Genomic DNA, 18,678 nt, shown 5'->3' with positions numbered 1-18,678 from the left:
TAGTTCTTAGGGGTGAAGGGGGCACCTACATGTGGGTACAGCGGGTTTTGGAGGCCTCCCATTTACCAGCACAAGTGTTACAGGATGGGGGGATGGGCCTGGTTCCACCTGGCTGAAGTGCACTGCGGTACCCACTAAAAGTGCTCCAGGGACCTGCATACACGCAGGCCTCTAGGACTTGTTGCTGCTATATAACATTGGCACACCAGTTGACACCTGAAGACTAATCTCTCCAAAAACGTCCTTTATTGGAATAAGCACGCTTACTCACAGTTAACTGCAGATCAGAGGTTGTGCCCCACTGGCAACAAGTCTCCCTGGTACTGAGATTAGCAGTAGGTCAGAGCTGGCAGAATGGTGTACAATGCCCTCTTTCAGCCACATTCAAGGTAAGAACTAAGTTCTGTAACGTGGCTAACACGTGAAAGGGATCTAAAACTGGCTTACAAAAATGGCCACTACCTCATGGACTACCGGAAACAAAACAGGGCACACTCTGACCCAGTAAGCTGGGGGAAAAGCACCATGGGAGTACAGCCTACCAACTACCAACATCGTGAGCATTTGCCACAAGCTAGTGGAATCACGGAGCCCAATACCCTACACCCACCACAATGCACTGCTGATGTGATTCTGCAGTGCGCATAACAGAAAAGGTGTCACACTCACCCGAGAGCCACATCAGAACCAGGGATAGGCTGTCACAGGATAGAACACATTCTGCTGCCATGGAGGTGGGTACGGCATTTGAGGCTGGCATAGAGGCTGGAAAAAAAGTTTTTAAAGTGGGTTTTTTTTGGTGGGAGGGGGTTAGTGACCACTGGGGGAGTCCAGGGAGGTCATCCCCAATTCCCTCCAGTGGTCATCTGGTCAGTTGGGGCACTTTTTTGGGACTTGTTCGTGAAAAAAAAAGGGTCCACAAAAAGTGACCCAAAATCGCGGTAAAAACGCCTTTTTTTTTCGATTATCAGCTAAAGACGCCCATCTCTCCTCGGCCGATAACCACGCCCCAGTTCCGCCTTCACCACGCCTCCGACACGCCCCCGTCAACTTTACCCGTTTCCGCGACGGATTGCAGTTGGAAACGCCCAAAATTGGCTTTCGATTATACCGATTTGGGCGCCCACGGGAGAAAGACGCCCATCTCCCGATTTGGGTCGCAATATAGGCGTTTTCTCTTTCGATTATAAGCAGGATCGTCTCTGGCAGCTCCTCTTGTAGACCAGGTGCAGGGGAGGAAGCAGGGCCAGTGATAGAAGCCCTGCCAATCTTTTTTGATTTTTTTTCTTAACCGAGGGGGGGGGGGGGTGTAATGTTAGCAGCAATGGCAGACCTAACCGCTCGCAGGGGTACAGAGGAAAGGATTGAGACTGGCTCCAATACGCCTGAAGGACTCACCTGATTCGAGGATTCACTGAAAGAATTCCCAGCCAACAGTGACAATTCCACAGAATCAGCTCCCAGGAGGCCCCCTCTTTTAAGGACCCTTGCCAAACTCCTCCCTGGAGAGACAATGGAATGATCCCATTGGGGATTGATTCCTGCTGCAAACAATTTTTAAAATACTGCCCAATCAAGGGCATTTGTTTTGCAGCAGTTCCCTGCACCTCCCCAGCTTGGGTGAGCAAGCCCTCTCCTGAAGCCCACCATGATCACCCAGGCCATCGTCAGGTGAAGCTCACCCTCCACCCCCCCCCCCCCCCGGGGTTAAGATTTCGGTTTCCGGACAAGCCGCTTGCCCTTGTTAACTTTTATTTAAATGTGTGCTAAACAAAACAAAGAAAAAGGAAAGAATCATTCCAAACTAAATGAAATGAACATGTTTTACACTCCTAATATCAAACAGCTGCTCACACCTACAGATGACCATGTCAGTTGAGCCAACTCTTGAGCTGGTTATATGAAAGCATATGAATAACTTTGAGACTTTACAGAGAGAGCTCAAAGCAAGCTATTACCAAATGTTCATCTTGACTGCTTTTGTGGCCGAAACAGTTCTGAGTTGTAAAGCCAGACTTACAATCTATGCTTCCATGTGATCGTGGATTTTGGATACCAGCGACAGTTCATTATAAACAGGTTATATTAAAACATATATTATGCTGTATTTGATGAAAAGCAGTGCAAATATGAATAGTAAAAATACAGGATTGTGATCCAAAACTTGTCTATTTCCTTTAGGGTGAAGGTTCCTAAATTGTAACCAAAAATCAGACTGAAGTAATTTAGTAACAGTTAGAATTTTAGAGGGTCTTTTACTAAAGATTAGCTCGTGTTATCTGCAGCAGGGCCCATAGGAATAAAATGGGACCTGCTACAGATAACTTGAGCTAACCTTTAGTAAAAGATCCCCTAAGTGTTATGAATGCAAACCTCTGATTATGCAGCTGCATGCAAAGCACATTGCACAACTCTAAAGACAGTGTCAGGTTTTGGATACTTAAAAAACAGGATACCATGAAGGTGATGCAAACGCAAGGTACTGGAAAGATTGCTTACACTTGGTGAGGAATACAAAGGTTTCTTAAAGTTTGCACGAAGTTCATAAATGCTCAGATGGCATTTCATATATTTATTCTGGAGTTTTCTTCACCTTGTATGTAAATGTATTTTCATGTTTTAAAGCTCCATTTCTGATATTCAAACCAACAACATATTTAACCTAAAACTATACAAAATATCATTCCAATGAGAATGTTTTCCCTATACTATATACAACAATTCATTGCTTGCTCTAACACACCAGTTCTTGTTTTAAGAGGGAGGCTACAGCAAAGGATTTGCAAGCAAATATTCCTGAGGCTAAAAGCCTCATTTGCATAATGCCAGCCTACCATATTTCCAAAGTTTTGTGAGCTGTCCTGACTTCTTTCATACAGATATTTCTTGAAGTAGTTCATGTGCCAGCTTTATTTGTCTTTGATATTTTAATCCAAGAATACTAAGTCTGTGTGCAGTGCGAGCCAACATATTGGAAACTTCGTAGGCTGTCTCCACAGTCTGAGTCATCTGGGGGGAGAAAGAAGGGGAGTGAGAATGATCTTGGTATGCCTTGAATTATTAACTAAACAAAAATGCTGCATTGTGCTTCAAATGCTAATAACTTGAAATTCCACAACACACACAAAAGGATATCATGTTTTCAATCTACCCCAAAGAAAGAGTGCAGGGACCCCTGGTTTTGATCTCGATGTGGCCTTCTGCCTTTGCTTCTTACTGATCTAGCAGAGGCAATGGCAGCAGGACAAAAACAGGAAAGTAAATATAGCCAAAAGGAAAATTGTGTCTGTTCCCAAACAATTCTAAATAGCACGCACTCATATGCTGATGACTCACATACAGTTATGTTTTAGAAAAACATCCAGAACTATAACACATTCAAGGAGTGGGAAAAACAAGGCAAGCTCAGCCTGATAACAGTGTATGCAGATGTTATCACTAGCTGTCCTTAACCAGTGGAGAACTGAGCTCCTGTCTCTCAACTCCTAGTGCAACGAGACACCTCAAACAGCTCCAGATTTACCCTCAACAGAGGCTGCAAGTCTGCTGGTGTTAGAGGCTTAAATCCATTATTCAGTATTTATTATTTTTACATTGCAATGGGCAGAGCTCTCAGTTTGTTGCAACACTACTGAGAAGGCGATTGCTGCAGAATGTACATTCATAGAATCCTGGTAATCAGCCCCTGTTCCTCACTTCCCAAGCACTTTGCCCCCATTATCTTGTCTCTCTTTACTGCAGCCACTGCTCTCTTCCACGCTCCCTTCCTCTACTTCCAGCCCTGCACTGCTGATTTGCTATCACCAGGTCTTTTTTCTAGTTCCATTCTCCATGGCTGCTGTTCTCTCTTCTTTCTTTCTTTATTTATTACATTTGTACCCCGCACTTTCCCACTCAAAGCAGGTTCAATGCGGCTTACATAGTAATTGGGATTACAAAGTATTGGTGGAGAGAAATAAGTTGAGTATTATTGGAGTAATAAAAGAAATAGGAACGTAGAAATGCAGGGATGAGGGGAGTGGGAGAAGTATGAGCAAAGGTAAGTGAGCAGTTGGAGGGTAGATGAGGCAGAGGGGAATGGGCAAGAGTGAAGGGAATAGGAGAGGTGTGAGTAAGGGTAGGTGAGCATTGGGGGAGGGGTCGATGAGGCAAAAGGGGATAGAAACAGGGGATAAGCAGGGGAACATGAGGCGGGAGATATAGTCTAGGTCGTTGTCATTGTCTCCTCTCTTTCTTGCCTCGTCTCCACAGTTGCTGCTCTCTTGCTTTGAGCCCCTGCTCTCTCACCTGTTGGCTGAGACTCAACCAAAATATATCCTTTCTGCACAGCTACTGGATTCTGCAGTTGCTCTCTTCTTCTTCACTTCTGCAGCCCCCACTAGTTCGCCATTCTTTCTCCTGTGTCTCCTCTCCAATCTCTCTTTTAGGTTCTCCGTCGAAGACTGCCCCTTCCTTTGCCCAGAGACCCCCACAGACTGTTTCTCTGGCCCCCCCTTCCCAAGTTCCCTTAGTCTGTTTCTTACACTGTACCCTGAGTCCTCCAAACCTGCTATCCTGTTCTAGATTTACTGTTTGCCTAATAATGTATGTCTCTCTCTCTCTCTCTCTCAAACACACATTTATTTAAAACTCACCCAATCACCATGGTTCTAGGCGAGGTACAATAAATATTTTAGATAATTAATTACATTTATTCCTCACTTCCACCAAAAGTGACTGCAACTTATAAAATAGAATTAAACACCTTTAAAAACTGATCATGCCCAGACCTGGTCATCTCAATTCTGATGTCTACATTTTGTATAAACGGAAGCTCTTTATGTTCGTGCAAACAATTGGGACTTTATTCCCATTCGAAAAATTTGTGAGTCTGGCACTGCCTGCAACTTATTGTGCAACATATTCCACAAATTTAGGTGCAAAAACTGAGAATGCCCTAGCAGGTGCGGTCCAATTCTTACTGACAATTAATGATGGAATAGTTTATGCATTTTCAGAAAATATTCTGATCGTACAACTGGATGTATGAGAGGAGCTAAGAATTCAAATGCCAAGTTATTCGCAATCTTAAATATTGTGAGCAAAACATTGTATCTAATTCAGAATTCTACTGCAGCCAATGGGGGTTATATGTTCAAACTTTGACCTATCAAATATGACCTTTGCTGTCATGTTTTGGATCAACTGTAATGATTTAAGGGTTGAAATGGGCAGTCCTTGGAAAATAATTTTAGTCATCCAAACAAAGATTGAATAAGGTCTGAAACACTGTACAAAAATCGCAAGGCGGTGTTCGCGGGGTGGGGGGTTGGCGGCATGGAGGGGAGCCAACATTACATACATAAGTTATACTAAAAGTTATGTGGTAAAGTGCCGCATTTAGGTGTGTGCATTTACTCCTGCTGACATAGGGGAAAATGTTTACTAACATCTGTATATGATCTTATTACTAACACATGATGGCTCAAATAGATATTGAATAGTAGCACAGAAAGCACTGACCACGAGGGACTCCCTGGATTGGCCTAAGCCAACTTCAGGCTTTATTCCCTATTCTCACCTGGTGTTCTTGCCTATTTAAATATGAATGAAACCACCTTAGAACTACTGACCCCATCCCAAGTGACTTTAGCCATCATAAGTTGATGATGCAGCATTAAAAAATCATTACAAAACTGGTACATGCAAGATGTTGGTGGATAAAAACAATTTGGGCCACCAAGTCTGCCCATTTGTTCCTGTCAATTGTACTGTCACAGATCCGCGTTGATCACTGATTTCCACCCACCCTGCCAAGGGATTCCTTTCTGCCTGTTCTGGGTGAGTTTGTTTAAATATGCATTCTCCAACCACATACCCTGCCTAGAGTGAAAACAAATGGTAAATTTTAGGCTACCTATGGAGTCTATTTCTGGCAAATTGTTCTGCTCCAGAATTTAATACTCATATTTTCATTAAAACAAACAGAAGAGAGCACATTTCCTGCAAACTGGATGAAGGATGCTGTGGCCATGGGCAAACTTTTACAGAGATATCAAATGTCACCATTTTCTGCAGCCCCAACAGGTTTTTATCCATTAAAGTCCATAGCAAATGAATAAGCAATTCTATGGAACATCAGCATATTTATTTGTGATTCAAACATTAGAAATTGTGCACACTCTTATCCCTGTTTTCAGATGTTTTTTTCAGTTTTTTTAGGTGCTTTTGAATACATAAGGGGATGAGGATACAGAATTCAGCAGTCTGTTTATGGGAAATACTGTGTGCTATGTATTAAACATTCTTTTCTGCATAGACTGTAGACATTAATTCTATCCTGGACATGTTCACAGCTCACCACCCCAAAAGTAGATTTGTTTAAAAAGACACACTGCTTTATAAATAAGTGACAGTATCTTTAATTTAGCCAGTCCACCTTAACATATAGGACAGAACATGAGCTGGTTAATTGATTAATGAAGAGAATTATATCCTGTATTGTCTCAGTAATTTGCTTGGGATGCTCTGTTGGAAATGCAGACAGGAAGACGCCAATGCAAGATAGTAAAAGATGTCTTTTCTATTGAGTTTATACCAACATTTAATCCAATTGATCTTGGTAACATACCGTATTATACGTGAGGTGCATAAAAAGGCAGGGAAAATAATAACCCCTTGTTCTCAAGCCTGCCTTTCTCCTTTGCAGGAATCGTTCATGTAGTAAACTCAGATCCATTTTTCCCCAGCAGATGTATGATGGCAAAACTGGCACAAGCTGCACTGCAATTAGGCTTGGAACAGGGTTGGGCTTTGAAAAATTTGATCCAGCCTCTGCCATTAAAAACAGCCCAGCCCAGATCCCTGACTTAAACACACATTTGTAAAATTTTGCTCAACATTGAAGTCTGGTATCTTTTCATTTTTATTTAGTTTGCATTAAAAGGGGGGGGGGGGATTAGAATTTAGTATTTTACAATTTTGGCGTATTGTATAAGATCCCCAAACGTAACCCAAATGTACAAAACTGTCAAGTTATGGGAAACTTCCCGTCGTCATCTTTAGGTAAAAGAAGCCATTAATGTAACAAGGTATATGACAATATGGCCTCTTCCTCTGATGTTCTTCTCCACCATAGCAATGCAGTGAAACATGCTGGTTAAACCGGAGACAGGCATTCAGACTGATCCTCTAAAATTTACTGTATGATCTTAAAGAAGTCCTGAGACTCATTTGTGTTTCAATTTTAAATGGTTCCAAGCCATGCCAACTCTTTTACAGTAGTGTGTACCGGGGCATAGCCAGACTTCGGCGAGAGGGGGGTCCAGAGCCCGAGGTGAGGGGGCACATTTTAGCCCCCCTGCTGCTGCCGCCACCATCAACTTTGACCCCCCCTGCCAACCGTCCCCCGCCGTTGCCTACCTTTGCTGGCGGGGGACCCCAACTCCCGCCAGCCGAGGTCCTCTTCTTTCTTCGTTCTGTTTCTAAGTCTGACGTCTTGCAACGCTTTTCAAAGAAGAGATCTTTAAAATTAGGAAAGGCCTATCCAAACTCAAGACCAATACTGATGCATATATAGGGTATCCAGCCCACATAAATGAAGAAATAAAAGCAGATTGAAGCTGGTCTAGATTTGCCCTTCCTTATCAGGTCACAACACCTATCACAGTGGTTTTCTGTCTTTTCTTTCCTCTTTGATTATTCCCTACACTCCTTCTAGATCCTTACATTCCTTGGACTCCCATCGCTTAGTTCTTCCATCACCTAAACTAGGTCATCTTGAATCCACCAGACACACCAGTTTTTACTTTCTAGGTCCTAAGTTATGGAACGACTTGCCAACTTCTATTTGTTCAGAACTGTCATTTAAGAACTTCAAATCTTTACTCAAATCGCATCTCTTTTCTGTTGCCTTTGGATTATCTCAGTGCTGGCTCTCTTTCTTTTTCTCTCTGCTGACCTGGGTTTTAACCGTTTTAACTTCTTTTTAGTTAACTGTAAGATATGAATGATCTTGGTTTGTGTGTTGTTTTTTTCCTATCACAATGGAATCTCCTGTTTTATTGTTTTTTATTGATATATAGTTTATTGTAAACCGCCCTGACCTGTTGGTTTAGAAAGGGCGGTATAACAAATTTTAATAAACAAACATAATCAAACATAATTTTTTGAGGAAATACTCCTCCTCCTATTGCACACTAGAGGTCTGTCCTAGTTATATCTTAAAAGGTGCCCCAATAACATTCATAAACCTTCTACAAAATTACCTACATTATATGTTATCACACAGAAACTTCCTTGAGGCAAAAGGAAATATCATGCTCACCCCTATACCTAAGAATACGTCTGCTAAGAGAAGTGAGGTATCTAATTTTAGCCCAGTGGCCCCAATACCTTTATGTCAAGGTAATGGAAGGTCTTGTGGCCCAACAACTGATGGACTACCTCTACAAGTTTTCCCTCCTACATGAATCACAATCTGGTTTTAGATCAATCTATAGCACAGAAACCGTACTAACGACACTAGTAGAGTTCAGGAAGATAAGTACTGGCAGGAAGGTCAACCATGCTATACTAATCAATCTGTTGGACAACATGGGAATAGGAGGAGCGGTTCTTAAATGGTTCAAAGGATTCCTAACATCAAGATCCTATCGTCAAAATGGCAGGATCCATATCTTCACCATGGTCACCTAACTGCGTTGTTCCACAGGGTTCACCAATATCACCTACAGTATTTAACATCATGATGGCACCGTTAGGAAAAATATTGGACGAGAGGGGATTTAACCCATTTATCTATGCAGATGATGTGACCATATACATTCTTTTCGACAATCACTTGTACAATATAATGGATATCATCAAACAAAGTCTAGATCTGATGGAAGAATAGGCTTCCACATTCAAACAAATTAAAAAGAGACAAAACAACATTTCTAACAGTAACCAATCCATTCAATCCCAAAACACATAGTAGCTTCACAATCAAACACATCTCATATCCACTAGAATCAACTTTAAAAATACTAGGGGTTATACTCGATCAATACCTATCTTCCGAAACTCAAGCATCTGCAGTGACTACCAAGTTTTTCAATACACTATGGAAACTAAAAAAGAATTAGGTCATTTTTTCCAACTGAAACATTCAGACCCTTAATTTAAACTTTAGCACTCTCTCAAATTGACTATTGTAATGCTATTTATGCAAGTAATTAAGAAAATTACAAACAACTTAAAATACTGCAGCTCGACTTATAGGGTCACTAAATTTGAAACAGCATCCCTGCTCTTAGTAAGACTACACTGGCTCCCAATAAAGGCCAAAATTTTCTTCAAAATCTGTACTTTAGTGCACAAATTATATGGCATGTTACTTGACTACATGCTCAAAATAATTTACCTTCTACCCAGAAATTCTAGGCCTGAATCCAGAGATTATCTCATTCTTCATTTTCCTAACTGTAAGAAAATAAGATATAAATCCATTTTCACAAATGGATTCCCTTATCTAAGCACTAAATGGTGAAACTCGCGCCCAAAAGCTAAAGATGCATAAAAAACTATCTATCCTTCTGCAAGTCCTTAAAGGCATTCTTCTATTTGGATGCTAAATAACCTATGTAAAACTAATGGTTCATTGATGTATCACTCATGTGGAATGTTTAACGTGTTTTAGCTTGTCAGTATTTCATTATATTGTAAATCTCTAAACCTGTAAAATTATAGTTCTCAACTGTATTACTAAGAATTACACATACATAATCTGTTATTATCTTTTTGGTATTTCACTATCTTTTAGATCAATAATATCTTATACAATGTATTGTTCTATATCTTAAACTAAGAATTGTTAGCCACGTTGAACTGGTTGAACTGATAACTTCCAATAAATAAATATATTTATTCAGAAATATGTATGCTATTTATACATTTGTGTGTGTGTATGTAAATATATATATATATATATATATATATATATATATATATATATATATACACACACACACACACACACACAGAGTGCACTCCATTTAAGTGCACGTCGGATAAGCGCATGCTCTGTTTAACTGCATGCCGTACTTCGGTCCCATTTTTGGCGCCATCAGTTTCTATGGGGACAAACTTCGGTTTAGCGCACCACTGATAAGTGCAAGATTCGCTTATATGCATGGTTTAGGACAGCTCCTCTGCAGGAAAGACTCTGCATAAGCACGCACACGGAATATGGAAGCCGATTGGCACGTGACAACCAACGAGATTTCAAATTTACCGTCCCTTTAACTGCCACACGCAGAATAAGCGAAAGAATGTTGTTAGAGTGTACACTGCAGTTGTCGTCGTCGCGGTGGAACTGTAAGACTTTAACACTGGCTGAACGAATAGAAGTTCTTAAAAAATTAGAAAACAAAGTCAAGCGTCTATTGCTAAAGAATATGGTGTCAATCCCAGTCAAATTTCATGTGTCTTGAAGCAGAAAGATCAGCTTCTGGAAGACTGGCAAAACAATACAAATCCACACAGGAAACGTAAAAGGGCGGGAGATGCTCTTCTTCCGTGGTTTTCTCGAGTCAGAAGCAGACAGTTTCCTGTCAGTGGTCCACTGCTTATGGAAAAAGCTAACCAGCTAGCTGAAAGTCTTGGACTAACTGAATTCAAAGCCACTGTTGGATGGTTGGAAAGATGGAAGGAGAGGAACAACATAAAATTCAAGAAACAGAATGGTGAGAAACAAGAGGCTGATGACTTTGGTGATGAAAATTGGATTGTTTCAGTTCTTCCTACCATCTTGAACGAGTTTGCACCTTGTGACATTTTCAATGCTGACGAAAACGGTCTCTACTGGCGAGCGATTCCTGATGGAACACTTGCATTCAAACATGCCGAAACTACTGGAGGTAAAACATCGAAGGACCGACTGACAATCCTCCTTTGCTGCAATATGGATGGGAGTGAGAAGTTGGAACCCCTCGTCACTGGAAATAGCAAACAGCCCCGTTGCTTCAAGAAAGTTAAGCGACCTCTTGTGTCATACGAGACTAATGCAAATTCATGGATGACTGAGGAAATTTGGAAGCAGTGGCTAAAAAAGTTAGACACTAGAATGCGGGCACAAAAGCGTCAGATTTTGTTGCTTTGTGATAATTGTGCTGCACACAGGGATGATGTCAGGCTGTCTAACGTCAAGGTGGTCTTCCTGCCACCAAACACTACCTCTCTGATCCAACCTACGGATCAGGGCATAATAGCCAATTTCAAACAACATTATCGGGCTCTTGTGCTACGTCGTCTGATGAGCGTTATGGATGACCAGACTGGCAAGGATAAATGTGCTGTTGAACTGGCTTGTAATCCATCATTATTGGATTCCCTACATATGCAGAAAGAAGCCTGGAATCATGTTACACAGGCAACCACTGTGAACTGCTACAAGCGGGCAAGCTTTGTTAAGGATGTGGAGAGGGCGAAACAGATGCAGCTGTTGCAAACGCGTCAGATGAACAGGTTATTGACATCCCAGCCGGTGTTACTGAAGAGGAGTAGCTGTTGATTATGATCTACAAACAGCTGACGACAGCACTGATGTTGACATGCGCCTACATGCAGGCAACAACGGCTGATGATGAAACAGATGATGAAATGAGCAGCGAGGCACATGCTGATGAAATTCAACAACCTCCTCCTGTCACTTTTGCAAGAGCGCTGGAGAGTCTCAACACCTTGCGGGCCTATCTGGAGGCCATTGGATGTCAGGGCTATGACAGTTTTTACCGTCTGGCAGACATAATCTATGGAACAGAGGACTATAACTGATTACTTGAAGTAAGCCTAACGTTAGTTAACGGAGACTGTATACTGTACGTATAATAATAACAGTACTGTACATATGTTTATCAGATGTCAAGCTTCTTGGGGTCACAACGGTTAAGTGCACGCTCCGGTTAACTGCATGTATTTCTTTGGTCCCAGACCCTTGCACTTAAGCAGATTGCACTGTATATGTATGTATATATATATTTTTATTTATTTATAGACCTCCCAAACATAAGCACTTTGCCAAAACACAGCCCATGTTGGGTTTTAAAGTATTCCTTAAAACCGATTCTTGGGGCCCATCATGCTTTTTTCTACTGTGACTTGCATGTATAGAACAGAGTTTTACATGCTCAAGCAGGCGCTTAAAAAATTGCCCCAGGGTATACAGTTCATATATAAAAGTAAGTGCTAGAACACACTGGGGATATTTCTATTTGGAGCCACCTAGATTTAGACAACAAGAACGTGCATAAATGTCAGTTTTGTAATCATTTACACACATGTATGTTCACAAATGCATGTAAATGACCATTTTCCAGCTATGTGCTATTCGATGGCATGGACTTTGTAGGTGGGTGTTCACATGGGCAAAGTTTGGACAAGGCACACATTTACACACACAAATTATAGAATACTATCAATTACACGTGTTCTTTAACATGAGCCTCATTATGTTATTCCTTCCTTCCTTGTAAGCCACTCTGAGCAAAAATAGTATTTGGGTTTCTTTCCTTACTCACTAAGTGTCATCTAACCTATTGAGTTTTACAATCCTCCCCCTTCCTGAGGCTGATTCAGGTTTTTTCCTCTGACCTTGGAGTTCCAAACCTGTCTTACAGCTCCCCAGGGGATAATTCCTGTAGTGAGAAAGCAATAGGGAAACATGGTCTTATCTATCACAATATGCATGAGAGAGATCTGCATTTAACAGATGTAGTGGGTATGCATGCGGAGGAGTGGCCTTATGGTTAGTGAAGTGGCCTAAGAATGGCCTTGATGCTGAAAAGCAAATGCGGGTGCTAGAGGTCATTAGCACCGGACTAGCACCTGCATTAACTAGCGCACAATGCTCAGAGGCTCGGAGTGCACGAAACAATGAGTTCAGCGAAGAACAGTGCAAATAGCATGTTAATGTAGTCAACAGGGTGTAGATGAGGTCATTTCCTATTCCCACCGATGCTCAGTGAACAAAGGCGCCTTTACAGCTGGAAACCCTATGCCAGCTTGGAGCTGGCATTAGGGCATCTGAAAAAGCGGAGCACGTAGTGATTTTCAGAGGGCAGAGCGCTTCATACTGCTAATGAACTATCCTTTCAACCTGAGTTAATCTATAAGACAGAGATACATGCTTTTGTGCTGGGGGGTGGGGGAGGGGAGGGACTACATTTTTTCCAGCCTGGGCTCTGATGGATGACATTGCCCATATGTGAGTATTGCATATCCTGCATGTCCTTGGAGAATGATGTAAAATCAAGTTTAATACTTTCTTTTCTTTTAATTACCAGTCAGCTAATTACATTGATTCAGCTTGATTTTTCTCTTAATTTTCTTCAGTTAAAAGAAGCTCTTATCAGGGCCTGAAATGTGAGGTGGGGGAGGCCTACTATCAAACTGAGCTTGCGAAGCCTGGGCCCAATATTCTTTGCTTTTAGGCATCACTGGCTGATTACACAACAATTCTATAGTCAAGCCTCAGGTACTATTTTTCAGGTCTTTACCATTTGGGATCTATGGACATGGGATGAAGAAAAGAAGACCATAATGCACCTATCTTTCCCCTATGTTTCTCCAGACTGGAAATACAAAATAACTTACATGTGTAATAAACCCTTTAGCAATTGTGTGTCCTCTTGAAGAAAACAGCAGATGGGTTACAAGGAGGTGCTGGATAATCCGGTTAGTGGAAGGGTGACGTGTGCTAGTTTCAGTGCTGTCTGCAACAACAGCAGCCAACAGCTTAGGCACTGATAGGGTGGGACTGCAGGAAAGCATCACCAGACGATCAGACGCTACTCTGGCTTCCACCTGCAGGGAAAACATGTTTAAAGGATTAGTGTAGGGTGGACATGTAAGAGTGCCTGTTTGATTTGACCTACTTCCATGCCAGCAAATATGAAAACCCTTAGCAGAGTACAACAAAACAGAAAAACAAAATTACATTTTTATATTTCTGTTTTAGAAAGAAATAAGAGTGTTTCAGTTAACCCTGTTCAATACAAACACAAATTGGGTGGAATTGTAATAATTTTACTTCCTTTGGTTTTGCAGATTAAGCAATTAGGGCAATGTGCCAGGATTTCAGCTTTTGTAATGAAAGGAAATGGAGACAGCACTTCTGAAGAACAGGCAGATCCCTGCATTGTGGGGAATGCAACACGGGGTTCTTGAAAGACTTGTTTCAACATTTCAGCTACAAATCAGTGAAACCTCTCTATACAGTCAGACCTGAACTCATAAAAACTCTGCAAGATCTTTACTTTCCTCTGCTTCCTTGGGACTTATGCAAGCTGTGCTTCCATGCCTGTTTCATCACCACCACTAACCCACAAATACTCAGCTGATGGAAACTAAACAAAAAAAATAAAGTGCTTCATCCTCTCTGCAGTAATGGGGGAAGAAGTGATTACAGGCACTTCAGACAACACATTAATAATTTCACAGTGCCATTAATGCTGTGCTGATGTCAGACTCCAAGTGTTACTATAAGGCATATCTCCAGTCAAAGAGACTCAAAAGTGTGTGATAAGACCAATGACGCTGTGATCTTGTCTGCTGTGCACAGGTAATACAATGCACAAATAAATGCAGACATTTACAGATAAATCCATAACTATATTCACTCCTACATTTAATTTACAAAAATAATTCTTATCTCAAGAATCAGTATTGAAGCACTGTCTTGTTATACTGGAAGCTCAGAAATAAAGATGCCAGATTCTTTATTAGAAGCCATATATCAATAGCTAGTCAATCCTTTCTGTGCCAAATTCAGTATATAAGCAACGCTTTGTAAGACAGCTGCTTCCCAAGCATGCACTGCCTGCACAGATTACTCCTAACAGCTGACTCAATCATGGAAAAATGATATAAACATGGAAAACAGAAGTCACTTAAGGGGTAATTCCACAAGGATCCACCTAGATTTAGGAGACAGGAACGCGTGTATATGACAGTATTCAAGTCATGTATGTGTCTATGCTGACATGCATGCAAATGGCCCTTTTTTGGCTATTCTGTAAGTATACGCCAATATTCGATGGTGTGTAATTTGCAATCGGGTGTTCACATGGCTAGATGGGGCACATCATATTATACTGTACTCCACTATAATATATATGCGTTCTAAGATCTGCTGTATGGCTGGTGTAAGTGAGCACAGCTTTTTGACCAATTATGCTAGTCCTATATAATAATTCTCACCACCAACGTTCCAATGTGCCTGCCTGTGTTCGTGGCGCCTTCAGAGTTGCTGAGCTAGGCTCTGTAGCCAGGCTGACGTCACTCACAGCTGATTCCTAGGCAGGGGGAGGAACATGCGGAGCAAGTGGCAGGGAGCAGCACATCAAATAACGACCCTCCTCTCCCCTGCCCCTTCTCCAGCCACTCATGTCCTGCGACCCTCCTCTCCTCCTGCAACCACCCATGTAAACCGACACTACTCTCCCCTGCCCCCCCCTCCAGCCACCCATATCCAACGACCATGCTCTCTCACCTGCCCCTCCTTCATCCACCCAGGTTGTGTAACCAATTCTTCGGGACAGGCAGGAAAGATCCCCGGTCCTGCCTGCACGCTGCTGGCGCTGGTGCTGACTGACACTCTCCCGCTGCCGGATCGCTGTTCAAAATGGCTGCCGATACTTACAAGGGCGGCCTCCAAGACTTCAGCAGAAGTCTCGCGAGTCTGCCATTGGAAGTATAGGTGGCCATTTTGAACAGCGAACCGGCAGCGGGGGAGCGTCTCAGCGCCAGCAGTGGGCAGGCAGGACCGGGGATCTTTCCTGCCTGCCACGAAGAATTGGTTACACAACCTGGGTGGATGAAGGAGGGGCAGGTGAGAAAGCAAGGTCGTTGGACATGGGTGGCTGGAGGGGGGGCAGGGGGAGAGTAGGTAGGGTCACTGGACATGGGTGGCTGCAGGGGGGGCAGGGGAGAGGAGGGTCACAGGACATGGGCGGCTGAAGGGGGGGCAGGGGGACAGTAGGGTCGCTGGACATGGGTGGCTGCAGGGGGAGAGGAAGGAGGGCCTGGAACTGGGTAGGAGGGAGGGGGGACCCTGGCACACACTCTCATTCTCACACACACACTCACACCGTCTCAATCTCTGTCACACACACACACACGCACATTCACTCTACTACTACTACTTAACATTTCTAGAGCGCTACTAGGGTTACGCAGCGCTGTAGAAAATAAACAAAGAAGGACGGTCCCTGCTCAAAGGAGCTTACAATCTCTCTCTCTCTCTCACACAGTCACTCTCACACACACTCTCTCAAACATACACACTCCGAGGAAAACCTTGCTAGCGCCTGTTTCATTTCTGACAGAAACGGGCCTTTTTTACTAGTATTCTATAAAGAAAAGTAGACACCTACTTTCCCTTATATGGGGGCCCTTTTACTAAGCCGCGTAAGCATCTACACGTGCCCAATGCACGCCAAATTGGAGTTACTGCCTGACTACAGCGTGGCTCTTGCGGTAATTTCATTTTTGGCACGCGTCCGATACATGCATCTGAAAAATATTTTTATTTTCGGGTGCGCGTAATGGACACACATCAAGTGGCATTTGCCACCCGTAGGTCATTACCGCTCGGTTACCGCGTGAGTCTTTACCTATGGCTGGTGGTAAAGTTTCAGACCCAAAATGGACGCGCGGCAATTTTCATTTTGCCGCACATGCATTTTCAGCAAAAATAAAGGCCTTTTTTTACAGGCGCGCTAAAAAATGGATCGGAGTGCACCCAAAACCCGCGCCTACACTACTGCAAGTCATTTTTCAGCACGCCTTTGTAAAAGGATCCCACAATAGGCTCCAAATAGGTACATTCCTGGTGTCTACAAATAGGCAGGGCCTGGGCAAGAATATTGGGCATCTAGGGCGAACCTTCAGCCTTATGCATTCTCCCCCCCCCCCCATTAACTTTCAGGCTCCTAATCTCTGCTCCCCCCATCACATCATGACTTAAGTTTTAAACTTTGATGTGTGTGTGTCTCTCTCTGTGTAAATATATCTATATCTATCTCAAACACACAAATAAAGAGGGCAATTTTCAAGTCATTTATCTAGGTAAGTGTACTATGTGATAATTGTCCACGCTTCCTTTGGGTAAAAATTCACATTGATGGTTCTTTGAGTTTGTGTGGCTGTCAGAATCCAGTGCTTTGCTTTAACTGCAGCTGCTCTTTACTGCTCCTCAGAAGCTGCTGCCCTAGGTGGCTGCCTAGTCTTCCCTCATGGTTGGGCCAACTCTGCACATAGACATCCCTTTATAGAATTACCCTCTTGGTGCCTAAGCTACTGACACATACAAAGGCGTGTGATGAATCAACTATTGGTAAAATAAAGAATCCTGCACAAGGAAGAGGCAAGCTCTGAAAAAAACAGAGTAACTTTCATTTTATTAGTATTGTATTTAGAGTGCACAACTACTGAAGTGAAAATATTGATTAACAAGTTTTAAAGTGCATACTTAGTATGTCACACAATGGTGCATTTCCCCTTCCTCTGCTCACATACTCAGGCAAATCTGAGTGGGAGGGCTCAGTCTTATCTCACTAGGCTTGCAGTAGTTGTACAGTTAGACAAGGAGGTATGAGGCACATCTGTATAAATGGTTGGTATGTGTATATTTGTATTTACAAGAAGCCTGTACATAAGAACATAAGTATTGCCATACTGGAACAGACCAAAGGTCCATCAAGCCCAGCATCCGGTTTCCAACAGTGACCAATCCAGGTCACAAATACCTGGGAAGATCCCAAAAAAGTACAAAACATTTTATGCTGCTTATCCCCAAAATTGTGGATTTTCCCCAAGTCCAATTTAATAACGGTTTATGGACTTTTCCTTTAGGAAGCCTTCCAAACCTTTTTTAAACTCTGCTAAGCTAACAGCCTTTACCACATTCTCTGGCAACAAATTCCAGAGTTTAATTACATGTTGAGTAAAGAAACATTTTCTCTGATTCATTTTAAATTTACTACTTTGTAGATTCATCGCATGCCCCCTAGTCCTAGTATTTTTGGAAAGCGTAAACAGACACTTCACATCTACCTGTTCCACTCCACTCATTATTTTATAGACCTCTATCATATCTCCCCTCAGCCATCTTTTCTCCAAGCTGAAAAGCCCTAGACACTTTAGTCTTTCCTCATAGGGAAGTCATCTCATCCCCTTTATCATTTTTGTCGCCCTTTTCTGCACCTTTTCTAATTTCACTTTATCTTTTTTGAGATGCGGCGACCACAATTGAACACAATATTCGAGGTGTGGTCACACCATGGAGCGATACAAAGGCATTATAATGTCCTCATTTTTGTTTTCCATTCTTTTCCTAATAATACCTAACATTCTATTTGCTTTCTTAGCTGCAGCAGCACAATGAGCAAAAGGTTTCAACATATCATCAACGATGACACCTAGATCCCCTTCTTGGTCAGTGATTCCTAACATGAAACCTTGCATGACGTAGCTATAATTCGGGTTCCTCTTTCCCACATGCATCACTTTGCACTTGCTCACATTAAATGTCATCTGCCATTTAGACGCCCAGTCTCCCAGTCTCGAAAGGTCCTCTTGTAATTTTTCACAATCCTCCCGCGATTTAACGACTTTGAATAACTTTGTGTCATCAGCAAATGTAATTACCTCACTAGT

General features: G+C 42.3%; 1 protein-coding gene across 1 annotated transcript in view; it reads right to left on the bottom strand.

The window, feature by feature from the left end:
* Positions 1 to 2,339: 2,339 nt before the first annotated feature.
* The window catches only part of FANCC (FA complementation group C), a 413,110-nt gene continuing 396,771 nt past the window's right edge, over positions 2,340 to 18,678 (bottom strand). The window contains 2 exon segments of the mRNA XM_030193652.1: positions 2,340 to 3,009; positions 13,615 to 13,824. Coding sequence (XP_030049512.1) covers positions 2,872 to 3,009; positions 13,615 to 13,824 — 348 coding nt within the window. The 3' untranslated portion in view covers positions 2,340 to 2,871.

This window comes from Microcaecilia unicolor, chromosome 2 (assembly GCF_901765095.1).
Source record: "Microcaecilia unicolor chromosome 2, aMicUni1.1, whole genome shotgun sequence".
NCBI classification, from domain to species: Eukaryota; Metazoa; Chordata; class Amphibia; order Gymnophiona; family Siphonopidae; genus Microcaecilia; species Microcaecilia unicolor.
This window is presented reverse-complemented; position numbering and strand designations above follow the sequence as displayed.